At 44.0% G+C, this 27,249-nt stretch overlaps 2 protein-coding genes and 1 long non-coding RNA gene across 3 annotated transcripts in view; 2 read left to right on the top strand and 1 right to left on the bottom strand.

Annotated features, from left to right (window-relative positions):
- The window catches only part of LOC127587440 (SH2 domain-containing adapter protein E-like), a 42,541-nt gene extending 41,039 nt beyond the window's left edge, over positions 1-1,502 (bottom strand). The window contains exon 1 of the mRNA XM_052045762.1: positions 1,293-1,502. The gene's annotated coding sequence lies outside the window, so the exon portion shown is untranslated. The remainder of the gene's footprint in view (positions 1-1,292) is intronic.
- A 3,105-nt stretch (positions 1,503-4,607) lies between these two features.
- On the top strand, positions 4,608-10,653 carry LOC127587441 (uncharacterized). The gene is made up of 4 exons (XR_007958777.1): positions 4,608-4,634; positions 6,305-6,399; positions 9,809-9,861; positions 10,576-10,653. It is a non-coding gene; the product is annotated as an uncharacterized LOC127587441 (long non-coding RNA).
- A 3,992-nt stretch (positions 10,654-14,645) lies between these two features.
- LOC127587487 (tudor domain-containing protein 10-like) lies at positions 14,646-27,109 on the top strand. Its single transcript, XM_052045843.1, has 8 exons — positions 14,646-14,779; positions 15,789-15,828; positions 18,259-18,328; positions 19,383-19,530; positions 22,543-22,682; positions 24,568-24,722; positions 26,207-26,277; positions 26,843-27,109. Exons 1-8 carry the CDS (start codon positions 14,714-14,716, stop codon positions 26,879-26,881), a joined length of 729 nt encoding a protein of 242 aa, XP_051901803.1. The 5' UTR covers positions 14,646-14,713; the 3' UTR covers positions 26,882-27,109.
- The last annotated feature ends 140 nt before the right edge of the window (positions 27,110-27,249 follow it).

Genomic DNA, 27,249 nt, shown 5'->3' with positions numbered 1-27,249 from the left:
GATTGTGTGGAAGATTGACAGGATTAATGCCAAGAGGATGTTTCCCCATTGGGGGTATCTAGAACTTAGGGGGTGGATATGGGATAATCCATTTCAGACAGAAGGATCTCCTCTCAGAGAATTGTAAATTGTTAGAATGAACTGTGGAAGCAGTCTCATTGAATATATTCAAGGTTGAGACTGGCAGATATTTAAACTACAAGGGAGGCAAGGGAAACGGATCCAGAACAGGAGAGTGGTGTTCTGGCTAAGATTGGATCAGTCATGATAATATTCAATAGCAGAAGGGCCCCAAAGACTGTTTGGCCTACTCCCATCTCTTATGTTCCACGGAAGAGGTTGCGGAAATAGAGATTGGTAGGTGCTGGAAGAGTAGATAGAGTGGAATGTGGCTTTTGGAGAGGATATAGAGATAGAGGTGGATGTCTGTAGGAATTTGCAGAGATAAGGATTGCACTCGGGCTAGTGGAAGCAATAGAGAATTGTAGAGGTATAGGAGATTCCATACACAGGCAGAAGTGATAGGGGTTCCATCGGGAGGGGTGGTGGGACCAGGGGGGATGAAAGAGAAAGGGAGTGCTGGTGGGACCAGAGAGGATGACAGAAAAAGGCAGAGATGGTGGAACCAGAGGGGGGAGGGGAAGGCGTCACAGGTAAAGGGAAGGGCGGTGGGACTGGAGGGCTCAGGAAAAGGGGGCGGTGGGGACATGTCAGGGAAAGGGGTGGGGATCGGGAAAGGGAGGGGTGGTGGGACCAGAGGGGTCGAGAGATAGGGAAGGTGCAAGACTAGTGAAAGGAATACAAGAGGATCAGGATCCAAAACGTTTTTATAAACAAAAGGACAAATATAGTTCAACGAAAATGGAAAATCAAAAAGGTATGGAGAGGCAAATTTTAGTGAATGCAAGGAAGTGTATTGCAAGAGGGAATGAGGCAGTAGGTGGATTAGAAGAGTAACGTGACCGATGGGATTGTTCTGCTGAGAGCCCACATGGTGAGAGGGAGAAAGTTTAAAAGAAATGTGCGGGGTAGGTTTTTTTTTACACAGAGTGGTGGGTGCCCAGAGGGGACTACCAGCGGCGGTGGTGGAAGCACACACGGTAGAGGCGTTCAGGAGTTCTTTGTTGACACAGGCACATGAACAGGCAGGGGATGGAGGAACAGGGACCCTGTGCAGGCAGAAGGGATTCGTTTAATTCGGCATACAGACACGGTGGGTCTGCGTCGGAATAAGCAAAAGTGGTGCAGAGGGAGTGGGAAGGTGCTGGTGGTTCAATGAAGGCATTACCTACAGTAGCACAGCCACTGCCGGCGACTTGCTGCCCGAAGTCTCCATCTTCGCGCTGTCGACGCACCAAATGGCGGCCGGCCGTTCCCGCCCGCGCAAGGGCCGACGGGTAACCGCCGCGCCGTCCCGCCAATACTGCGGGGCGGAAGTCAAAGTCCTGCCGCCCCCGAACTCGCCGAGATACCAAGCAAAACACGATGTTGTTAGTCCGTGAGCCGCCAGCGGACAAATCCGACCCCTCACGGCCTCTGAACCGCTCGGAGAAGCGAGGGGAGCGAAAGGTTTGGCTTGGGTTCAGTCACGTGATAATAAGGGGGCGAGGGGAACCTCTGGAGCACGTGGTGTGGTGGAGGACGACGACGATATCATGGAGGGTGAGGGTGGCCACGGCAACGTCACTTCATCTTGTCATTTTGCTTTTTTCCGTAGAAGTTACTGTTCTAACAGAGAAATCTGACTTATTATTGCCATTTTTCTATGGGTGGTGAAAGTTTGATTCAACTGTAAAGGGATGTAAATAGTCAATTCGATGTTGGGATTGGAGACTCCCAACCAAAATCTTTTGAAGGTTTGGGTCAATGGTAGTTAATGCGATGATATTTGCTAATGAGAAATGAATTTTGATAAGCAAGGTACTAAGGAGCATAGAATCATGGAAAAGTTGCAGCATTGAAGTGACCATATTGTTGAAAAGTACAACCCAATCTATTCTCATCATTTATCACTAGGTTTGTAATTCAGTGGTTCACAGCTCTTCAGTTATGCATCGAGGCACTTCTTAAATGTGGCAAGGTATACTGTTGCTATTGCCCTTGGGTGACTGTTTCCCCCCTTGCCCCCCCCCATTCCTCTAATTCTTCCAGACATTACTTTAAATCATTGCCCCCAGATTTTGACCTCTTAGCCAAGAGTAAATACATTTACTGTTTGGGTTCCTTTAAGTTTTTTTTTTACCTCCCTTAATTCATTCCTAGGCATTTTCTGTTCTGAGGAAGAGAACACCAGCCTATCCAATCTGTTAAAGAAGCTAAAATTTTGCATCATGCTTGTAAATCTGTACGCTCTCTAGTGGTATCACATATCCTCTGTAATCTTAAAATGGTTAATTGTGTTGATGCTAGCTCCCAGGGGAGCAATCCCATCAGTTCTATTGCCCCTCTTCTTATTTCCCTCTGCCCTTTCAACCTAGTCCCTCTCTCACATGCCCATCAACTCCCCCTTGAATAATTTTTTTACCATTAACCTGCACTGAGGGGTATAGTAGTCAGTTAACCTACCAGCATATATTCCTCAAGGGGGGAAGGGGGAAGGAATCTATGCAGTCACAGGTAGAATATGCAAACTCACAGGCAGCACCTGAGGTCAGAATCGAACCCAGGTTGCTGGAGCTATGAGCCAGCAGCCCTACCAGTTGCACCACTCTGCTCTCTTTGGAGCAGGGTGATTTGATAGCTGCTTAAAATCATGAAGGGTCTAGGTAAAGTGAATAAAGAGAAACTATTTTCATTGTCAAAACAGTTGAGAAACAGATGCTGTGAATATTAAGTGATTGACAAAAGAACAGGTATGAGGCAGGGTAAAACCTTTTCAAGCAGCAAGGAATCTTAAGTTGAAATTCACTGCCTGAAAGGGAAGTGGAAGCAGATACAATTGTGCCTTTCTGTAGGGAACTGAACAAATATTTAAGGAAGGGGGAAAAAATCAGGGCTCTGAGGAAAGCTAAGAGTTGGGACTGCCTGGATTGCTGAGGGGAGAGTCGGGTTTAGTGGAACAAATGGCAACAAAACTGCAGATGCCAGAATCTGGACCAAAAAGCTAGCTACTGGAGGAACTCGGCGGGTCAGGCGGCATCTGTGAAGGAAATGGATAGTTAATGTCTCTGGTCAAGGACCTTCATCTGGGACAAATGGTAGCCTTCTGTGCTTTAATGAGTCTTTTTTTACATGGCTGAACACCTGATACAGTTAAACTCTAATCCAGCACCCTCAGGACTTTAGTGTTGCTGTTATGGCAGATTTTCCTATTCATAGTTTAACACTTTTAATTCATTTTTTTTAACATATTACACTGCAGTATAATATATTTTGCAATGAGCCCGGTGTGTTAAAGGGAGTGCAGGAATTAGCATTGGTGAACAAGTGCCCGAACCATCGGGATTTCCAAACAATCAGATAGCAGGTTATTGGAGTTTTACTGTACGGCATAGGGAGTGAGATCACAGGATCAGTTGTGATCATTTTGAATGATCTAAAAGGCTCAGGTTTGAATGGCCACTATGTTCCCATCCTAGTTTCCTTCTCTGAAGGATTATTCATGAAAGTTTTGCCCCTGTGGTGATAAGACCTCTGAATTACCTTCAAAATTGGATCTTTCCTTTTAAAGACCTGTTTCAGTATGATTCTGTATTTGCAATTGCTCATCTGTCCAATTTAAAAGTGAAAATATATTGTGAACTAATATAATTAAAGCCTCTCAATTGACTCCAACCCATAATTCACTACTGCGTAGCTTTCCATGATATAAAACCTGATAAACTCAATTAAATTCCAGACTGAATCAGTTTCCAGGTACCTATTGGTCCATATATAAATTGTTAAAAACCATCTGATTAGATACTTGCCTAAGCACAACTCTTGGGTATCTGCTTTTCTGCATATAACTTCCCCATCTCGCCAAACTCTTTGCTTAGATTCCAACTTGTTGCACCCTCTTGAGTATCTGCTATGGACCACTTGATGAGATTCCAGCTTGTGACTTGCTCCTGGGTATCTGTTATTCAAAAGCACCCTTCTCCCTTCCCCAATTAAGTTCTAATCTGTGACTTACTCTGGATGTCCTTGGTCTGTGGATGAACCCTCTTTCCCCAGATACCATCAGATTTGGGTCTGTAACTTCTATATTCTGTACGTGAACCCCTCGATTAGATCCTAGCATATAACACACTCCAAGGTATATATTATTCAGTATGTAACCCTCTCAGCTGTTCCAGACTACCTGATTAGTATCTGGCCTTTAAATCTCTTTTGTGCATCCTTGTAAGGAAAACCTGAAAAAGATCAATTAAATTCCATATGTATTTTATTCATAGGGCAGCGATTCCAGACTCTTGCTGAATGCGCTGTTCTAATCCATTGAATCAGAAATCAATTCCACAGCTCCTCCACCAGAAGGCAACCTTGAACCTGGGAAATCATGCAGCTCTTGAGCAGTGTCACTTAATTAAAGTTTTTAACATAGTCGCTTAGTTGATGGAACTTGAACTGACAGAATATCTTTTACAGAATTGAAACTGACTGACTATTGTATCTTCTGCAGGTCTGAGGAAGCCTTTGGAAAAGATAGGGATGTGAGTCCTTTTCAACATTATTTTACTTAAGAAAATGATGTACAATTTTTAGGAGGTGATGAAAAGATGTGAATTTGGAAACCACTTTTTTATGCATAAAGGCAGCAAAGGTAGTGAACAATTCAACTGATTAGTGCTTTACAGGAGAATTGATCCTGCCTAGATGTCAACAGGCATGCATTAACTTGCGTGAGTTAGTGGATGGTGTGCATCAAGCTAGAAACCAGTTTATATTACCTAATCTGTCCTAACCAAGCTCTGCTAATTAAAAAGAAAACCAGTTATCCCATTGCATTGGGGAATTGAAACATATGTGTTGATATCCAGCAAATGAATTTGTGGTTCAAATGGCATACTGATTTTAAAACATCTGAAAACTTGTCTTGTATTAGTCTGCACTTTCTACCCAGGTCCTCTTTTCATTAGAGGGAAAGAATTAGAACATAGAACAATCACAGCACAATTCAGGCCCTTCGGCCCACAAAGCTGTGCCGAGCATGTCCTTACCCTAGAAATTACTAGGCTTACCCATAGCCCTCTATTTTACTCAGCTCCACATACCTATCTAACAGTCTCTTGAAAGACTCTATCGTATCAGCCTCCACCACCGTTTCCGGCAGCCCATTCCACGCACTCACCACTCTCAGTAAAAAAAACTTACCCCTGACATCTATATATCTACTCCCCAGCACCTCAAACCTATGTCCTCTTGTGGCCACCAATTCAGCCCTGGGGAAAAATTGAGAGGTTCAGGAAACCACCCTGGTACCTGTAGCAAGTTTCCCTCCACTGATCTCTGGCGGTGGGACGTTGGATCATCCTGGCAAAGCTTTGCTGGGGAGTTTGTGGCGTAGTGCTTAACACTCTTGCCTGTGAGTCAGACAGTTGTGGATTTGCATAACACTCCAGGGACCTGAACACAAAACCTAGGCTAGACTGTCAGGGATGCAATCTTTCAGATAGAGGTCCTTGCTCTCAGAAGGTTCTGAAAACTCCCATGGTATTTTGAAGAAGAGCAGGGGAGTTCTTCCTGGTGTCATAGGGCCAGTAATTAACCAGCAACCTGCTTAAAACAAATTGATAATTATCACAATGCTAGTTTGTACATAAACTAACTGAATGCCTCGTTTCCTATTTTACCAGAGTAACTAAAAATCAAAAAAACTGCAGATGCTGGAAATCTAAAGTAAAAATAGGTCAAAGACCTGAAACGTTAACTCTGTTTCTCTTCCCACAGATGCAGCTTGACTTGCTGCATATTTCCAGCATTTTGTTTTTGCTACTATCATAGCTACAGTTCAAAATGAACTTCATTAGCTATAAAACAATATTGGATGTCTCAAAAGGGACTAAATAAATGAAAATCTTTTACTCTTTCTCTATTGCAATTTCTCTTTATGACCTGGCTATCATTTACTCTCTATCAGTATCCTCAAATAGACTATCTAATTTATCTGAGTGTTGGGGTGTGCTGTGTGCATATTGGTTGCTACATTACAGCAGTATCCAAGCTTCTACTTGTATTCAGTACATCATGGAACGTGCAGCACTTTGGGATGTTCTGACCTGGCGTAATACTGCGCAGCAGTGACCTGTTTGGCATGAGTTGAGCATCGGGTTTTGTCTGGAACATTTTTAATTTGAAGTGTCTCTTTCTGTGTTCATCCCAGGGCAAAGCCTGAGAGCAGTGATGGGCAGCTGGCACAGAAGGTGTTTTGCACTGAGGGAGCATCTAACAAGAGATTAGAAACAAAAAAGGCAACAGGTGAATGAAAAGGGCTTGCTTCCTGTCTTTTAATATGAGTTGTTTTCCCAGTTGTGATCTGGTTCATCATCTGAAATTGTGTTAAAATTTATTTATTCATTTTTTTTTGGATGTGGGCATCACTGCTGAGGCCATCATCTATTGCCCATGAGACAGTAGTGGTGAGCTGCTGCAGTCCTTTCGGTGAAGGTTCTTCCACATGCTATTGGGTACAATGTGCTTGGAGATGGGAAGGCAGTGAGTGTAGCATACATGGGAAATAACAGAAGTCCTTCAGCCCCTCAATCCTGCTCTGCCTCAGCCCCTCAATCATGCTCTGCCTTGCAATGAGATTGTGGCTGATCTGGTACCTTGTCCATTTTCTAATCCAATCCCCATAACCCTTAATTTCCTTGGTGACCAAAAACTTCAGCCTCAAATTTACTTGACAATTGAGTACCCTCAACACTTGGTATTTTCTCCTCTTCTTAGTCCTAAATGGCCAACCCCTTGCACTGAAACTATTCTTCCAGGTTCAAGCCATGAAAAAAAAGCCTCTAGGCATCTGCTGCATTTGCCTTCCCCAGAGTCTGGCAGGACTTCCTTACACACACATCCAGTCAGCTCCCAATTAAGGCCAACCTTGAGCCATCTGATATCAAATCCACACAATTTAAAACTGTCACCCCGATGGAAGTTTGCAAATGAGGTTCACTATGTTCTTTTTTTTAATCATACAGTATTTAGAGATTGTTGTGTTCCTAATAAACACCACGGTTTGGTAATGGACATACCAAGCTGGTGAAAGAACATGACACTTGAAATGGAAGCAGGTGTTGGCTGTTTAGCCCCTTGTACCTGCACCATTCATTAAGATTTGCTGAACTTTGCCACCTTCCTGCAGTGAACTCTGATCTGATTATCGAATAACCTATTGATCTATTGAGTACTCCCAGTAACTGAGCCTCGTAGGAATTTAGTGTATCTCAGTGAGATCACCTTACCAGGAAAAATATGGTGAAGTTTCACAACACTCTTTCATGACAAGCGTCTTTCCAAACCTTGTGTCTTGCTGCATATGTATTCGTTTATTATTGTCACTTGTACAGAGGTACAGTGAAAAGCTTGTTTTACAAACCAATCATACAGGTCAATTCATTACACAGTGCAGTTACATTGAGTTAGTACAGAGTGCATTGATGTAGTACAGGTAAAAACAATAACAGCACAGAGTAAAGTGTCACAGCTACAGAGAGAGTGCAGTGCAATAAGGTGCAAGGTCACAACAAGGTAGATTGTGAGGTCATAGTCCATCTCATTGTGTAAGGGAGCCGTTCAATAGTCTTATCACAGTGGGGTAGAAGCTGTCCTTAAGTCTGGTGGTACGTGCCCTCAGGTTGCTGTATCTTCTACTCGATGGAAGAGGAGAGAATGTCTCGGGTGGGTGGGGTCTTTGATTATGCTGGCTGCTACACCAAGACAACGAGAGGTAAAGACAGAGTCCAAGGAGGGGAGGCTGGTTTCCGTGACATACTGGGCTGTGTCCACAACTCTGCAGCTTCTTGCAGTCTTGGGCAGAGCAGTTGCCATACCAAGCTGTGATACATCCAGATAGGATCTATGGTGCATCGCTAAAAGTTGGTGGGAATCAAAGGGAAAAAAAAGCCTTTAGCCTCCTGAGGAAGTAGAGGCGCTGGTGAGCTTTCTTGGCCATGGCATCTACGTGATTTGACCAGGACAGGTTGTTGGTGATGTTCACTCCCAGGAACTTGAAGCTGTCAACCCTCTCGACCTCAGCACTATTGATGTAGACAGGTGCATGTACACCGCCCCCTTTCCTGAAATCAATGACCAGCTCTTTAGTTTTGTTGACATTGAGGGAAAGGTTGTTGTCATGACACCATTCCACTAAGCTCTCTATCTCCTTCCTGTACTCTGACTCATCGCTGTTTGAGATACGGCCTACAATGGTGGTATCATCTACAAATTGTAGCTGGAGTTAGAGCAGAATCTGGCCACACCGTCGTGAATGTATAGGGAGTAGAGTAGAGGGCTGAGGACGCAGCCTTGTGGGGCACCAGTGTTGAGAATAATCGTGCTGGAAGTATTGCTGCCTATCCTCACTGACTGCTGTCTGTTGGTTAGAAAGTCAAGGATCCAGTTACAGAGGGAGGCATACCTGTACCACACTACTCCTGCATTTCTGTTCATGGAAAATCTGAGAGACCAAACACAAACAGCATTTCTGATGGGATCGGTATAATTGGAACAAGCTTCTTTAATCTTGTGCTTGAATCTTCTTGCAGTGAAGGCCAACACACCACTTGCCTTCCTATGTGACTGCATGTTAACTTTCAAGGACTTGTATACGAGGACACCTAGGTCTTCATAAATACCAGTACGTCCTCACTATTTAAAAAAAATCTTCCACTTTTCTATTTTTTTTCTACCATTTTATGACCTTGTGCTTCTCAACAATATATTCCATTGTTAAGTCCTTTTCCATTCACTTAACCTGTCTATATCCTCCTGAAGCCTTTTTATCTTCCTCACAGCCCATATTGCTGCCTATGTATGTATCTTCCACAGTGCTTGATCGACTCATCCAAATCATTGTGTGATGTGACCACATCCCTGGAGCACCTCACTGGTCACACCCTATCAAGTACCTGTCCACAGCAGTGTCTTTGACGGTCCATGTGAGATTAGATTAATAAATAATTTTTATGAAACGGACCAAATAACACAGATGTGGAGCAAAATTTCTCAAAACCCCAAATGCTCGTAATGACTTTGCATTCAGATCCATTGCAGCTCTGCTTCAGATTTTCCATAAACAGGAATGCAGGAGTAGTGGTACAGGTGGGCAGGTATGCAGCTAGACCCAAGGGTTGGGAGTGCAGTGGGCCGGGTGCTGTTGGAGCAGGGGTCTGAGAGCTTGGGCCAGGTGTATGGCTAGAGTACGGGTTCTGGAACATGGATAAGTGTGGGACTGGGACTGGAGGTGAGGAACATGGGTAAGCACGTGGCAGGACACTCGCCTGCTTTTTATGATTTCTATACTAAATAAGGTGAGTTCCAGATTGCAATTTCAAGGCTTCCTGCACAAACCTAGCACTTCATTTACCAAAAAAAACCAAAAATGGCAGGAACCTTGAGGTCTTTGTAAGCTTAGGAAGTGGCAAATTAAGCCAGCGTCCCTTGTCCATTCACTGATTCGTATGGGTTTTGGTAACTTGACAGGAGAACATTGAGCTTGGCTGTCATGCTTTCCATGAATGAATGCCTTAGCAATGCTCCGGTTGAGCAATAGTCCCTTGAGTGAGATTGCGATGGTGCCGTATCTCTTCAGGGCGCAGAGACCGTGGGAGCAGGTGGGGGAAGGAACCATTATTTACCTCCATTTAATGAATTCTTATGTTTCCATCAGGGCTGAAGAAGAATGAGGTTTATATCGGAAACCTGCCATCTGAGAGCACAGAGGTAAATCTGGACAGTTTTGTGTTACTATTAACCAACACTTGCAGTGATTAACTTTGTTCCATGCCCAGCACTCAGTGGTTACCAATCTTGGACTTTTTTTTTGAGTCGCGTGGAGAGGGAGAGATCCTGTTTCAGTAAGATCTCCCTTTCTGATTCTACCTGCACGCAACGGGACGAGTTAATATCAAAGTTACCGCAAACCTATCCATGAGGAGATGAACCAACCATGTCCTTGTTTCTCATCCTTTGATTTAGTTCCCTAATCCGTGCTGGGAAATCTCCACTGTAGGTCCACCACCTACAGTAGCAAGGGAGAGGGTTGGTCTTTACTGCTATTGTTGTGCATTCAGATCTAGTACCTTCTGCCTCACAACTTTGATGCTCATTCATAGTTGTTATTGACTTAGCAAGTGGGGGGAGAGGGATGGGGGTGAATGCATGTAATGTGGCAGAATCCTGGGGGAGATAATTGGGCCGTGGAGGCAGAGAACCAGGGATTGTGTAGAAAAATATAAACTGAAAATACTGGAAATGCTCACAGGTTTGATAGAATAAATTAAGATTTCAGCAACAGAGGTAACTCGTTCTCTCTGCACAGTTGCTGATTGTTGCCAGTATTTTAAAGAACAAGTTGGCCTTTTCTTACGCCCTCTTTAGATCTTCAGTGCAACTGGGAAAGAGCTGGCTGCTAATGATCCTATTTCTTCTTCACAGGATCAGATCGTGCAGCTGTTTGCAGCCTATGAGCCCATGAGGGTTCACAGAGTAGTATCGGGGTTGAAGTGGTAAGCTGTAGATTTGTGTGACTTGATCACAATCACAATTTTCTTTTGTACAGGCCATAAAATACAAGAAATGGTCGCAAGGCTGATCCTGAGGCGCATGAGATATTAGCGCAGGAGATGAAAGGTTTGGTCAAAGACAGTTTTTAAGGAGCTCCTCATGGAATAGAATAGAGAGGCACAGATTGAGGGAGGGAATTCCAAAAGTCGGGGTCTTGTCAGCTGAAGTTGTGGCTGCCAGTGATAGAGCATTGGAAAAGGAGGATGTGTAAGATGCCAGAATTGGAGACCTCTTTGTAAGGGGTCCCAGAGACGGAGTGCCTGTAAGGCGCTTTGCCTTCTGTGGATCTTGTGGGGAAAGGATAGGTACTGGTCTCCTCCAGGATTCTTTGTGTGAACCTAGATAACAAGTCTTGCCAAATTATTCTACTATGATGATGTGGATGGCTTGTGGGAGGGGATGTGTAGGAAAGGAAGTAGCCATACTGACAAAGGTAAAACCATAAGACATAGGAGCAGAATTAGGCTATTCATCCCATCAAGTCTGCTCCGTCATTCGATCATGGCTGATTTTTTTTTCCCCCCTCAATCCCATTCTCCTGCCTTCTCCCCTTAACCTTTGACGCCCTTACTAATCAATAACCTATCAACCTCCACTTTAAATATACCTGGTGACTTGGCCTCCACAGCCATCTGTGGCAATGAATTCCACAGATTCACTGCCCTCTGGCTAAAGAAATTCCTCCTCATCCCTGTTCTAAGGGGACGTCCTTCTATTCTGTGCCCTCTGGACATGAAGAAGATGTTTCCAGTCATGGGCGAGTCTATCCAGGCCTTTCAATGAGGTCCCCCCCATCCTTCTAAACTTCAGCAAGTATCAGCTCAGAGCCATCAAATGCTCCTCATACATTAACCCTTTCATTCCCAGGATCATTTTTGTAAACCTCCTCTGGACCCTCTCTAATGCCAGCACATCCTTCCTTAGATATGGGGCCCAAAACTGCTCACAGTTCTCCAAATATGGTCTGACCAACACCTTATAAAGCCTCAGCATTACATCCTTGCTTTTATATTCTAGTCCTCTCCAAATGAATGCTAACATTGCATTTGCCTTCCTTGCTATCAACTCAACCTGCAAGTTAACCTTTAGGGAATCCTGCACTAGGACTCCCAGGTCCCTTTGCACCTCCAAATTCTGAACTCTCTTCCCGTTTAGAAAACAGTCTACGCCTTTATTCCTTCTAGCGAGGTTCATGACCATACACTTCCCTGCGCTGTATTTATTTCATCTTCACTTCTTTGCCCATTCTCCCAACCTGTCCAAGTCCTTCTGCAGACTTTCTGCTTCCTCAACACTACCTGCTCCTCCACCTATCTTTGTATCATCCTTAAATTTGGCCACATAGCCATCAATTCCGTCATCCAGATCATAATGCTGTCCCGTTTTCACTTTCTCACCGAGTCACTGGGGAGCTGAAGAAAGCTGAGTTTCCCCAAGTCCAAAGCTAGTAAGGCTACTCAATTGTTCTAGCTGCAAGGGTCTGCTCATTGCTTTGGGTCTACACCAGTAGCCCAGAGCTTGAAAGTTCAAATCCCACCAGGTCAAATTAAGAATATGGTTTGTGTGTCCAGCAGCTTTCATCACCTCTGTCCCAATGAACTATACAGCTTTCAGTGCACTTCAGAAGCATAGTCACTATTGTAAAGTAGGAAACTCAGCAAACAGTAAATGTTAAACCATAAATGCAGGACTTTTAGAAGCATTAATATACAGGGGGATCTTGGGGGTCCAAGTCCATAGCTCCCTGAAAATGGCAACACGGTGGTAGAGAAGGCATGTGGCATGCTTGCCTTCATCAGTCAGGGCATTGATTATAAGAGTCGGTAAGTTGTGTTGCAGCTATATAAAACTTTGGTTAGGCTGTATTTGAGTGCCGTTCTGGTTACTCCATTATAGGAAGGATGTGAATGCTTTGGAGAGGGTGCAGAAGAGGTTTACCAGGATGTTGCCTAGATTAGAGGGTGAGAGCCATAAGGAGAGTTGGACAGACTTAAATTGTTTTCTCTGGAGTGTCTGAGGTTGAGGGGAAACCTTATAAAAGTATGAAAGGCATAGATAATGGCGGACAGTCAGGATCCTTTTCCCAGCATAGAAATGTCATGTACTAGAGGACATAACTTTAAGATGAGGGGAGGAAAATTTAAAAGAGTTGCATGGGATAAGTTTTTTCTTTACACAGAGTGGTAGGTGCTTGGAATGCACTGCCTGGAGTGGTGGTGGAAGGAGACATGATAGTGGCGTTTAAGCAGCATTTAGACAAGCACGTGAATGTGCAGGGAATGGAGGGATGTGGATCACATACAGGAAGACGGGTTCAGTTTATCATGGTTGGCACAGACATCGTAGGCCAAAGGGCCTGTTCCTATGCTGTACTGTTCCATGTTCTATACCCAGTTTGTGGTTGGCAAGCTCCCACAAAGACCACCGTGATACTGATCAGATTATCACTTGAGGATTAAATATTGGCCCCAGGTCAGCAGGGAGAATGTACTTGTCCTCCCTTAAAACAGTGTATGTGGGATCTTTCTCATCTATGTGAGAGAACAGATGGGGCCTCAGTTTAATATTTAGTCTGAAGATTGGCACCTCCAACTGTTCATCACGCCCTCAGTACCGTGTACTCGAGGTGGGTGTGGGGGAGTGATTTCTGGGCTGGGGTACTATCAGAACAAAGGTAACCATGAAATCTTCCAAAATATACAAAGTGGGTGGGTGGGGAGTGGTGGGGTGGGAGGTTGTTCAGTCAGTCAGGGTAACATTTCAGTCCACAATACATGTCAACCTGATTAGTGAGCCAGAATAGGCAGCAACAAACAAGAATACAAGCAGGAGTAGAACACTCTTGCCCTATAATAATGGCTTCAGCTCCACTTTCCTGTCCATAATCCTTGACAAACCTCTAGTTCAAGAACCTGTGTCTCAGACTTGAAAATATCCTGTGATTCAACCTCTACACTTTCTATAGATTGGAGAATTCCAGGTGTTCATAACCATGAGGGAGGAAATTCCTCCCATATCCAACTTACGAATCCTCATTTTGAAACAATGCTCCCAATTCTAGATACCGCATCTCAGTGTGGTATCTAGAATTCTAGATACCACCTCAAACTCCCTCTTGGGTTTCAGTAAGACCGTCTCATTCTAGTGTGCAGGATGGATTCACTATTTTTATTTTATCACAAAGAATCATCTTGTACATCTTGGAGCTCTCCTAGATGTTTTTTTACCATAAGACATAGGAGCAGAATTAGGCCATTCAGCCCATCAAGTCTGCTCTGCCATTTGATCATGGCTGATTTATTTTTCCCTCTCAACTCTATTCTCCTGCCTTCTTCCCATAAATCTTTGATGCCCTTACTAATCAAGAATCTATCAACCTCTGCTTTAAATATACCCAATGACTTGGCCTCCACAGCCAAATGTGGCAATGAATTCCACAAATTCACCACCGTCTCGCTAAAGAAATTCCTCCTCATCTGTTCTAAAGGGACGTCCTTACATTCTGAGGCTGTGCCCTCTGGTCCTAGACTCGCCTACTACTGGAAACATCCTCTCCACATCCACTCTATCCGGGCCTTTCAATAGTTGGTAGGTTTCAATTAAGATCCCTCCCCCTCATCCTTCTAAACACCAGTGAGTACAGGCCCAGAGCCATCAAATGCTCCTCATATGTTAACCCTTTCATCCCTGGGATCATTCTTGTAAACCTCTGAACCCTCTCCAATGCCACACATCGATCCTTAGATATGGGGGCCCAAAACATGATCACAATTTTGGTAACTTATCCAAGCCTTCCAACATTAGTTTTGAATGAATTGCATTGTGTTAACAAATGGGAGGGATGTCTTGTAGATTGAATGGGGTGGTGGGAATGTCCTGACCAGAGAGAGCTCCACACTGCTTCATCCCTCTCACTGACCCTACTCTTTGGCAGTTATGCTTTTTGTCGACGTGGGTGATCCTCAAACTGTGGCACTGGCTGTCAGTCACTTAAACAACACCATTTACAATGGCCCGTCGCCTGGTTGTCAGAAGCTGTGACAGACCAGTGGAGTCATTGGACCTGGAATTACCGGTAAGAGTTACTCGTGTTGGGTGGTGGGGCTGGATGGAGGGGCACATGGTGGGTTGATTGACCTTCCACAATTCCCACTCTCTGATCTGCAATAAGATTCTCACCTCCCAACCGTGGATTTCCCCGTGGTCCCCTGGAAGCAAATCTGGGAGGCAATAGGGGCATGAAGTAGTGGTTTCTCCCTCTTCCCATGTTATTTATTGAACACATACTTATAGTGTGAATATGCAAAGTAATGTAGGATGTTGAAGATGTGAAAGGGGCTCTTTGCTTTAGCTGGGCAGTCAGAGGAGCATTGTGTGATGATACCTCTATGATGATATCCAGTGAATAGAGGGGGGAATCCGAGTTGTTGCTTGGAACAGAATGGTCATGAGGTAGCTCTCACAACATCAAATGGCAGATTTGAAAATTGTGCTCATCCTCTACCACCTTGAGGTGCAGAGGGTGTGGTGGAGGTTCTCCCACTGTATTCTTAGGTGGAGATTTTGGCAATATACACACCATCTCTGTTTTAATTTTTTAAAAATCAAGCGTTGTTCCCTCCTGCCTCCTGCCTAACTGTCTATCTGGGTGGTGGAGGTTGAGGATGAGCCCTAGAAGGATCTTAGCCAGAGGATGTGGCTCTTTTGTGGATCTACTGGCATTGCACATTGTGGAATTGAAGCCTAGAGGTCAGAAAGATCACCACTTCACTTCAATTATTTGAATGGAGGAAGGCAGAGCAGGAAGGGGAATTGTGGCGAGAGGGTGAAATCAACATTAGTCCCTGCTGCAGCTTGACAATTGCTTTGAATGAAGGGAGTTCCAAGCTTGGTGACTATGAGCCTGTGGTAAAATGGCCTTTTGATCCTTAAGGAGTGGCTAAATTAATGGAAGCATAGCTGGTTGCTATCAGTGGAACCATGTTGGAAAAATAAGGTCGTTGCAACCTGAGCCACTCTGTGCAATTGACACTATCATCTTGTGAAAGTCCCTGATACTGTTCTCCTAATCTTGTTTTCAACAGCCTTTGGAGAAGGTCGACCAAGACTCATCTAAAGGGACCAGTAAGTACATTCGATGACGTATTCTCTCCTATCAATCACATTTGCTTCATCCATGCACCCTCACCCTACTATGTGTCTACCCATCCATCCAACTTGCTGGACCCATTCACAGCAGGAGGTCATTCAGCCCCCTGAGGCTGCACCACCTGTCAAATGGATTGTTTAGTTTCCTCTTGCATACCTTTGCTCCTTACCTCTTGAATGGGAATGTGGGGAGAATAAATGAGTTAGGGTAGGATTAGTGTAAAAATAGGTGTTTGATGGTTGGCAGGGGCATTGGGCAGAAGGGCCTATTCCTGTGTTCCATCTCTCAATGACTCTGTCTGTGACTCAATCTCGAAGATTGCCAAAGGATGCAGCGGGATCTAGATCAGTTGCAGATATGGGTGGATTGGAGATGGAGATATTTTTTAATATCTACCCTGTCCCTCATATAAATCATGAGATTGGGGTGTTTGAAATGCTGAAATGATTGGATGGTGCTAATACAGGAAAACTGTTTCACCCGATAAAATTTAAAAATGAGGGTACAATTAGATTCAGGCTATTTTGAAGTAAAATCTGAAACAGCAGTTTTCATGTTGTACCAGATTCCCACTGCAGCACCATTTCCCCAAAACGTAGACAATAGAACACAGGAACTGGCCCTTTGGCCCATCATGTTGCACCAACTAATTAAACTAGTAAATAAAAGCCACTAAACTAGTACTTTCTGCCTACACAATGTCTATATCCATCCATTCTCTGCACATTCATGTGCCTATCTAAGAGCCTCTTAAATGGCAGATGGAGTTTAATCTGGCCAAGTGTGAGATCTTACACTTCGTGAGATCAAATGTAAAGGGACAGTACACTGTTAGTGGCAGAACCCTTAATGGTATTGATGCACAGAGGGATATTGGGATCCAAGTCCACAGCTCCCTGAGAGTGGCCACGCATGTTGATAGAGTAGTAAAGAAGGCTTGCCTTTATTAATCGAGGCATTGAGTTCAAGAGTCAGGAAGTATGTTGCAGCTTTATAGGTCTGGTTAGGCTGCATCTGGAGTATTGCATTCAATTCTGGTTGCCCCATTATAGGAAGGATGTGAAGGCTTTGGAGAAGGTGTAGAAGAGGTTTACCTGGATGCTGCCTGGATTAGAGGGCATGTGCCATGAGGAAAGCTTGGACAAGCTTGGGTTGTTTTCTCTGGAGCATCAGAGGCTGAGGGGAGAAGTTTGTAAGATTATGAGAGGCATAGATAGAGTAAACAGCTGGTATCTTTTTCCCAGGGTCGAAATGTCTAATACCAGAGGGCATGCATTTACGGTGAGAGGGGTAAGTTCAAAGGGAATGTGCGGGGCAAGTTTTTTATTACACAGGGAGTGGTGGGTGCCTGGAATGTGCTGCTGGGGTGGTGCTGGTGGCAATTGTGATAGAGGCATTTAAGAGGCTCTTAGATAGGCACACGAATGTGCAGAGAATGGATGAATATAGACATTGTGTAGGCAGAAGGTACTAGTTTAGTAGGCTTTTATTTACTAGTTTAATTAGTTGGTGCAACATGGTGGGCCAAAGGGCCAGTTCCTGTGTTCTATTGTCTATGTTTTGGGGAAATGGTGCTGCAGTGGGAATCTGGTACAACGTGAAAGATGCTGTTTCAGATTTTACTTCAAAATAGCCTGAATCTAATCGTACCCTCACTTTTAAATTTTATCTGATGAAATAGTTTTCCTGTATTAGCACTATGAAATCATTTCAGCATTTCAAACACCCCGATCTCATAGAAATCAAGGGGCAGGGTAGATAGTAAAAAATATTTTCCCCACAGCAGAGGTGTCTGAGACTAGAGGACACAGGTTGGGGTGAGGAATAAGAGGTTTAGACACCAGAATGAGGGACTTTTTTGCCCGTAGTGTGTTTAAAGTCTGAATGCACCTCTTGAGTGGGTGTCGGAGGCAGGTACCCTCACAATGTTTAAGAAGCATCTGGATGAGCACTTGAGTCGCCAAGGCATTAAAGGCTACAGACCAAGTGCTGGGAAGTGGGATTAGTATAATTAATTGATGGGTAGCATGGTGGGCCGAGAGGCCTGTTTCAGTGCTGTGTGACTGTTTACAAGCCCAAGTAACTTTTCAATCTTTCCTCAAAACATAAGTCGTACTTTTCTGGTTATTATCAACTGCATACCACCACCCCCTCATTCCCCATCACCCCCCCACTCCCCACCATTTACATTCTATAAATGCATAGTCTTTCTCAAGTTCAAATATAAGAAGTGCATGAAGCAGGAAATTATCTAATGGTACGCAACAAGAGATAGGATCATAAAGTGGGCAGGATCTGTGATAAAGCAAATACTTGTTGAGAGCTGCAGCTCAAAAGATATTTTTAAGGTGGTTTTGCTCATCTTAGCATTGTTACTCATTCCCTTTTGTACTCTTCTTCTTCAGAAACCTTGTCTTCCTCCGGAAAAACCAAAGATGGAAGCCTGATCAACTATGCAGTCCCTCTGGAAATGAGGTGCGTACAGTCATTTGTTTTTCTTGCTGTTACGCATAGTCACTCCAAATGGCTGAAGTGCCTACCTGAGCTAATCCCATTTGCTTTACTTGCTTCGTGGGACATCACTGTGTGCCAGTTGGTTATGTTGCTTAATTGCTGAAGGTCAGCTATATTTTAAAAGCAATCCATGGGCAGAAAATTCAGTGAGATACCCTAGGGAATTTTAAATGTGCCGTATTAATGAAAAAAGGAGGCATAAGGTTGATCAGCATAGATCTTAAAAATTATAGAACGTGGAACAGTAAAGCACAGGAACAGGCCCTTCGGCCCACAATAGCTGTGCTGAACACAATGCCGAATTAAACTAATTCTCTTCTGCCTCTGTGGTCTATATCCTGCCATTCCCTGCATATCCATTGTCTATCTAACAGCCTCTTAAACACCGCTATGGTATCTGCTTCCACCACTCCTCCCGGCAGCCAGTTCCAGGCACCTACCACTCTCTGTGTACAGTTTATTTTTAAAAAAACTTGCCCCGTCCACCACCTTTAAACTTTTGCCCAATCACCTTAAATGCATGTCTTCTAATACTTGACATTTCTACTCTTGTGGGGGAGCATTCTGACTATCTACCCGATCTATGCCTTTCATAATCATATAAACTTCCATCAGGTCTCCCCTCAGCCTCTGACGCTCTAGAGTAAACAGCCCAAGTTTGTCCAACCTCTCCTCATAGCTCACACCCTCTAATCCAGGCTGCATCCTGGTAAACCTCTTCTGCACCCTCTCCAAAGCCTCCACATTCTTCTTGTAATGGGGTGACCAGAATTGCACCCAATACTCTAAGTGCAACCTAACCAAAGTTTTATACAGCTGCAACATGACTTCCTGACTCTTGCAGTCGATGTCCCAACCAATGAAGGTAAGCATGCCATATACCTTCTTTACCATGCTATCTACATGTGTGACCACTTTCAGGGTTTAACGGGGAAGAAGTTTTCATTTGGAAGACGTTCAAAACTAGGGCCGTAAAGATGAGACAACCACTAATAAATAATAAATTGTTTTCTAGAAGTTTGATGCTGGTGGAGATGCTGTCCAGCTGCTTCAAGGCCACGGCGTGGATTGTTGAGAGTGCGAAGGTCCGTGGGGAGGTGGGACTGATGGTCATGGAAACGTACCCTCAGATGCCGTTCTTCTGGGCCATGAACCTGATTCCAGTAAGGTTGCCAGCTGGTTATAAGAAACGTGTTTGACCAGCTTGTTTCATTTTGCAGAATCCGTGAGGAGTGCTGTATTGTCTGAGATGCTAACTTTCAGCTGAGAGTTTAAACCTATCTTTTGCCTGATTTATGTATGGGCAGGTTTACCATATTGACACTAAAAAGCTGAGATTATGAGGAGAGGTTATGCATACTGTTTGTCTGCTTTGTTGTCAATGGTTTATGTAATCAAGGTCTTTCCTACAATTAAAGGATTTGATGGGGTTGATGGATAGAAATTATTTCCTCAGCCCAGGTGCTGAAATCTCCAGACTTGACCATTCCCTGGCTGACCCCTCTCGCTCTTCTCACTGTGGGTCATTCAAAGTTCTGGTGCTCTTGTCCTGTGTACCAAGTCCCATTCACCCAGCACTCCTGTGCTTACTGACGTACATTGATCCCTATTAAGCAGTGCCACAGTTTTAAAGTTCAAATTACCATTTCCAAATTTTGCCCCCTCTCAGCTCTGTTATCTCCACATCTGTAACCCTGAGAGATGTCTGTGTCCCTCTAGTTCAGACATATTGCTCATGGCTAAATTGAATTGTTCCACCATGGGTGCATTGGAATTGCTTGACTAAACCCTTAGAAATTGTACTTCCTTAAGACTCGGCTTAAAAAGCGAGCTTTTAATCATCTAATCTAATATCTCCTTGTGTGGTTCAGCATTACTTGCGTTTGGTAACTCTTAAATTGGTTTATTATTGTCACATGTACAGAGATACAGTGAAAAAATTGTCTTGCGTACTTTCCATACAGATCATTTCGTTACAACAGTGCATTGGGGTGTACAAGGTAAAACAACAGTGCAGAATAAAGTGTTTGAATAAACAGAGAAAGTGCAGTGCAGATAGACTGAAGCACAAGCTCACAACGAGGTAGATTGAGAGGTCAAGAGCCTATCTTATCATTACTAGGAAACCATACAATAGTCTTGTAACGGCAGGATAGAAGCTGTCCTTGAGCCTGGTGGTACCTGCCTTCAGGCTTTTGTATCTTCTGCCTGATGGGAGGGGGGAGAAGGGAGAACTTTGGTGACTTTCTCAGAATATTTTGCTGCATTGAAGGTGCTATGTTAATGTAAGTTGTTGTCTGGATGGGAGGAATCTGAATAACTGAGCATAACCTTAAACTTTGATGTCGTCCTTTCCAGGGTGATGGAAAACAAACAAAACTGCAGATGCTGGAATCTGAAACAGAAATGCTAGAAGAACTCAGCCAGTCAGTCAGCATCTGTGGAAAGAGAAGAAAGTTTTCGGGTTGGGGACCTTCCCTCAGAACTGGGAAAAGAGAACTGGGAGGGGTGTCAGTTTTCAAAGCAGAGGGGGGGAGGAGCGAAGCGCAAGACAAAAGACAATACAGGTCATTCCCAGATTATGGCAGAGTTGCGTTCCTGTGAACTGTTCATAACCCAGAAGGTACCCACAGCAGCCAGCAAATCCATTCCATCAGTCTCCCAAATGCTCATTCGTATGTATAGGTGTTCGTAAACTGGGGGGGATGTGTATGGAGATTGGTTAAGAAAGATCAGGTGATAAGGAGCAAGAGTACTGATTGTTAGGGAGGTATGTTATAGAGGAAGGTTAAAAAGGGACACAATGCATGGTAATTAAAAAACATTGAGAGAGCAATTTACCCGAAGCTGAAAAATCCAGTGTACGTTCTTGAAGGTTGCAAAGTGTCTCCATAAAATATTGTTCCTCTGGTTTACATTGGCCTCACTGAGGCAGTGGAGGAGGCCACAGAGGTCAAAATGGGAGTGGGATTGAGAATTAAAATGTCATGCAGCAGGAAGCTCAGGATCATCTGCTGTGCTAAACAACGTTAGGAAGCGCTCTTCAACTCTGCCTCTCGAACCCCACCAAATTTTTTGCAGGGAAAGGGTGTTAAGGGAAATGTGGGGAGATGGTCCAGAGAGAGTAGCCACAATCTGAATGGTTGAACAGGCTTGGATAACAGGCTTGGATTCGCTGGATCTTACTTTGGACACACAATGGCTGTCCTCGCAAGTCACAGAAGCCACTTTGGTGCAAAGCCTTTTGATGTGATGCAGTACTGCGCCAACTGAAGTTTGTTTTTGAAAGAAATTATGTTTGTGAAATTTGAGCTCAGGGATGGGCCATAGGACAAAACGGCTCCCTCTTTAAAGAGGCACTTTTAATACAAAACATTAAACTGAGGTCCCATTTACTGTCTCTGCCTGATGTAAAAGATGCCACAGCAATACTTGAAGAGCAACAGGGCAGTTCTCATTAATGTTATCCTTTGAGTAATAACATCTTTAGAGGACAGAAGAGATCAGTCATCTTGTGACTATCACATTGCTGTTTATGAGAGCTTGCAGAGTGAGAATTGTCTGTGCTACCTCCTACATAATGATAGCTGTTAAGCTTCAAGTACATCGGTGTGAAGATGGGAAAGCCTCTCGAAATTCCAAGGACATGCAGTTGCTTAATCTGAATTATATGTTTTTGTTTAACCATGAAATACTGACGGGTGACCTGATAATGGTCTTTTATATAGTCTCTGATAAAGCTAGTGAGGGATTCAGTCGACACTTCAGTGGCAACTGTGGACTTGCCCCCAGGGCATGACTGAGGTGAATAGCATAGTTAGTTAGACACACAAGGGAGAAAGGAGTGGGGTGTCAGAGTCAGCAGAGGGAAACAAGCCCTTGGGCCCACCGTGTCTGTGCCAACCATCAATCCCATTTTCTAGCACTCCGCCTATAACTTTCTGTACCATGGTATTTCCAAATACTACTTAATGATGGGATAAAGTTAAGGATAATGGGAGGAGGTTCATGTGAAGGATATATGTTGGTATTAACACACTGGGCCAAAAGGCCTGTTTTAGTGCTGTGAACTTCGAGTCTGTCTTTTTTTAGCTGTTGAGGGTGTTGAGAGGAGGAAAGTCAGAAGGCCAAGTCTGCAATTTTTTTAATATATAGAATGATTTCCTCTCTGGTAGGATACCTATGTGAAGATGTGCCAGTTGTTCAATGCGCTTTCCGTGGTTACACATGATCAACCGTTCCTCAAGAAGGAGGATGTGCAGAGGGGCCGGCGCTGCATGGCCGAGTACCCAGGAGAGAGCGGCGAATGGAACAGGTTAGTGAGCTTTCTTTCCCTTGTGGGGCTGGGGAACGGGGATGCTGTCGTCGGGGGAAAAAAATTACAGCACGCTTGTTCTACCAGCTCCACAAGTGTTTACAGCTTGAAATCGCACCCTTCTGCAACTGAGAACCTAGAGTCTATGAAGTAGCACGGCCCCTTGTACACTACCCACCCTCCTGTCCCATCTGTGGTGGAGTTTGGCTTACCAGTCACCTACAACACACAGAACTGGAGTGGAAGCAAGTCTTCCTTGATCCCAAAGGACTGCCTGAGAAGGTACTGCTGATTGGGCAGCAGATAGAGCTGCTGCCTCACAGCTCCAGTGACCCAGACTCCCATCCTGACCTCCGGCACTGTCTGTGTGTGGTTTGCACGTTCTCCCTGTGATAACAAGGGTATCCCTCAAGTGCTGTGCTTTCCTCTCTCATCCCAAAAATGATAGGTCAATTGGCTGCTGTAAATTGCCCCTGGTGTGTAAGCAAATGATATGTGGAGAATAAAATGAGATTAGTGCAGGATTAGTGTAAAATTTTGACCAGCTTAACACATTTATTTTTTATCACTTCTCCATATATTGGGACTTGCTGTGCACAAATTAGCTTGTACATTACAACAGTCAGCACACTTCAAATGAAATATCATTTAGTGACCATTTAATTGTTCATGATTCCCTGAGGTTATGTGAAGTGCTACTTGTTAAGAACTACCATTTTTCTCTAAGTGTGTCAGGGTGTTAAGACTTAAAGCAGCCCATCTGTCTAAAGAAAGAGTATATAGCTCCTATACTGAGCCGGCATGGGAGCTGGGAGAATACTCTGGCTTGGGCTTGCTCCTAGAGTTCCCAGCGTGAGTTCTGGCCTTGATGCTTCCTCCGAGTTGCAGTGGTTCCACTTGTGCTATCCACCCCTGTGGTAGTGTTGTCTTATGCACTTGCTTGTGATGCATTGTGCCACCAGCTGCCTGGAATGAGCATTACAACTGGCCCCACCAGCATGGATATTTCCTGGCTCAAACCCAAACTGGGGAAGCCCTGGATTCAAATGCAGGGCTCTGCTGTGCCAGCTGATCATGGCTGTATTGTGGAAGATGTAGGAAAACATCTGAATAGGGATGGGAGATTTGGAACAAAAAGACTAATCACAATCTAGTGTGCTGATTTCAATCTGTAACACGAGCAGCCACTCATTAACCTTTAAAAAAAAATTTTGTCGAAACCCTTCTGCCCCTCCTCTTATGACGTCTGAAAAACCCAAAGCTTGCCTCCTTACCTAAGCTTTTTGTCACCTGTCCTAATCTCTCCTTGTACATATCAGTTTCCTTTCTGCCTGATTCATGCCCTGTGAGGTGCCTTGGGACATATTCCTGCATTAAGAATGCTATGTAAACAGCAAGTCAAATGGAGAATGCTGTCAGTGAATAGATCAGATTGAGACCAATTTTGGGGCCTTGGTGGTGGAGTGGGCAGGAACGGGGACAAGTATCAATGGTGCAGTGGGGCGAGCTGTTACCTCACAGCTCTAGCCACCTGGGTTGAATTCTGACCTCTGGTGCTGTCTGTGTGGTGTTTGTGTGTTCCCCCTGTGACTGCATGGGTTTCCTGTTTCCCTATCACATGTGCAGGTTGGTAGGTTAGTTGGCTGCTGTAAATTGTCCCCAGTGTGTGGGTGAGTGTAGAATGTGGGGATAATGAGGCGAGTGTAGAATTAATATGAATGGGTGTTTGATGGCAGGTGTGGACTAGTTTCTATGCTGTGTGACTTGATGGCAGTGTTTTCACCTCTCCATAGTGCCTCATCATTATCATCACAACAAATTGTCATCTCACCGCTAATGAGGATGAAATGTTAAGTCACACTATACTCTTTTTCCTCCCCACTAGATGCTGGATAGTTGATGTGGTGGAGAATAAAGTCATCCTGTTCTACGTGGACTCTGGGAACACGGCTTGTGTCCCTGCAGCAGCAGTGAAAGCTCTGAATGATGACAAGTTCTGGGCTGTCCCTCCACTGGTTCAACCTTTCGTCCTGCAACAAGGCAAGTCTGTTCACCATTGCAGTCTTCAACCAACCCCCATCGACTGTTGAACCCACCACACTAACTCTACAATCTAGATACATGGGATCTTTAATCTGCTTTCTTGCATATTGTCATGATGGCCAATGAATTGGTGGGGTTGCTTCATAATTTTGTTCACCTGATGGTTCAATTCCTGCACCAGAGGTTCAAGGACAGATTTCCAGCTGATAATCTTTGTTCTAGTGCTTGTGGGTGATATCTTTTGGAAGAGACATTTAAAAAATAGTCCTGTGTACCCTTTGGTGAATATAAACAAACTTCACAGATCCATTCTGAAAAGGGGCAGAGGAGTTATCATTGGTGACCTGAGGTGATATTTGTTGCTCAACCAACATCACTGCAAGCAGATACTCTGATTGTTATCTGCTGCTGATGAGGTCTTGTTCACAAATTGGCTGCTGTATTTCTAAGAATTTCTAAGACAATGACAGCATTGCAGAAGTAGCACTTAATTTCCTGTAAAGAATTTCTTGAAAAGGGGAGAGTTGCAGTGAGAATGTATTTTGTTTTAAATGATTTGTTGCTTTTCTTTTGAAAAGTCAGATAGTCAATGCAGGCTGGTTTTGCTGATTTCATTAACCTGGTGTCTCTCCCAGGGCAGCTTTACAAACATTGCCCTGGCTAGACTGTCTTTCTCAAGCAACAGCAATAAACATTTGAACAAACCTTATACTGTATCTGTTTAGTTCCTCAGTTGGGAAGTGCAATGTAGCAGTTGAACCATCAGTTTTGTTTTCAGTGACTATTCCTGAAGGGACACTACTGGTTAAACCCTTATTTTGTTAGTCTGCCGATACCTTGCACCTAGTAAGGAAAAAACACCTGCAGTTATGTGGCATCTTTCGCGTCCTTTTCAAATTGCCTCAAAGCACCTGTAATGCAGAAAGCTACCTTAGTAAGAAATACCTTAACAATTCCCAAAACGTGACTTGCCATGAACTCTTTACAAATCTGTTCACAGGATGTTGGCATTTATTGTCCTCCCCTAGTTGCCCCTGAACCTTGGGGGCAGTTAAGAGTCAATCACATTGTTGGCGCTGGAGTTGCACGTAGGCCAGACTGGGCAAGGATGCAGATTTTTATCCCCAAAGGATGTTTTGAAGCAGATGTGGACAATCCAGCAATACTGTTGTTACAGAGACTAGCTTTAATTACAACTTAATTATCAAGTTTAAATTCTCCTGCTGTTATGGTTGGATTTGAACTCTGGATTAGTGGTGCAGGCTTTGGGCTGCTTGTCTGATGACTTAACCATCATGCCAACCTTATCCAGAGTGATCAAAATACATGCAAATTTCAAATCAGCATCACCTTATATGAACTGGTAACATATGCTCTGCTCTGTTGCTGATCTGTAAAAGAAGGAACCTTGTGTTAAAGACTGGGTGAAAACAGGGTGTGCCATCATTCACCATGACAATGTTTCTTATTTCTTCGAACAGGAGTCCTGGGCAATCAAAAGATGGATGGGACAATCCTGAAGGGAAATGTGGTTGGATTTCATGAGGCAGAGGTACCAAATAAGTGGCAAGTTTTAAAGTGATTGAAATGAGGTGGAGGGTAGAGGGCGTGTATGGGAAATGTCCTTGGATACAGTTGTGAGGTGGTGGAGCAGGCTTCTTGCTGTCTGAATGAGGGATCCTCTGTTGAGAATACATCCAGTCACTGGCTGTTTATCACCGTGAGCTGAAGTAAAATGGAGAGCTGAGACACCTCAACACAAGTGCTTATGATCCAAGTGAAAAGGTGCAGAGTTAGATGACAGTTAAGCTGTGCAGTTGGGAATGATTGACGAAGGGGTTGGGAAAAGAGACCAGGTCCTCACACAGCCTTGCTGTAACCCCTTACTAGATGCAGGGAAGTAGTAGAAATAATATACTGTCAAAGTTAATTGATATACTTGTATACCCTAAATATAACAATGAGAATGCTCAGAGAAATGAGGAAATACTAGAGGTCTTGGGCTAATTAATTTTGACTTCTTTGGCTAGGTAGCATCAGATCAGCTTAAGATCAGCCTTTAAACTTCTGTGGAATAAGATTTTGTTTTGTGTTTTTTTTCTATATATACACTAAAGCCCCACATCCTGAAATTTTCCAAGTCAGATGACAGCTGAAAGCAGCACTGAGGGAAGAAACCTACCAATATTTCAAAAATAAAGTTATGAATTTATAAACACAACTGTGCGTATTGCCCTTCATGTTCCAGAGCTCTAGGCTGTAGGGGAAGGCAGGGACAAAAACAATGCTGCGTGAATGGATTTTATGGGATTTCCAAGCCCTGTGGTCTCTCAAACAATCACTGGCCACCCTTTATCTTTCTGTGTACTGGGAAATTTTGTGTCTTGTAGTCCTCACAGCCAGTTTGCTTGTAAACATTTCCTCCACAAAGGTTTCTTTCATTTTTGGGGGAATCTGATCATCAGTGACAAGGCCAGCATTTATCTCCCTTAGTGAGGGGCTTGCCTACCCATTTAAGGCTGCT

The sequence above is a fragment of the Pristis pectinata genome, chromosome 40 (genome assembly GCF_009764475.1).
Source record: "Pristis pectinata isolate sPriPec2 chromosome 40, sPriPec2.1.pri, whole genome shotgun sequence".
In the NCBI taxonomy this organism is placed as follows: Eukaryota; Metazoa; Chordata; class Chondrichthyes; order Rhinopristiformes; family Pristidae; genus Pristis; species Pristis pectinata.
Note: the sequence above shows the minus strand (reverse complement) of the source record. Positions and strands in the feature narration are given on the sequence as shown.

Excerpts from the sequence above, each read along its gene's own strand:
- LOC127587487 (XM_052045843.1), top strand. The coding sequence starts at position 14,714 with ATGGCCCGTCGCCTGGTTGTCAGAAGCTGTGACAGACCAGTGGAGTCA. Across the intron at positions 19,531-22,542 it reads GGGCCATGAACCTGATTCCA|GATACCTATGTGAAGATGTG; the intron begins GTAAGGTTGCCA and ends CCTCTCTGGTAG. Across the intron at positions 22,683-24,567 it reads GAGAGCGGCGAATGGAACAG|ATGCTGGATAGTTGATGTGG; the intron begins GTTAGTGAGCTT and ends CCTCCCCACTAG.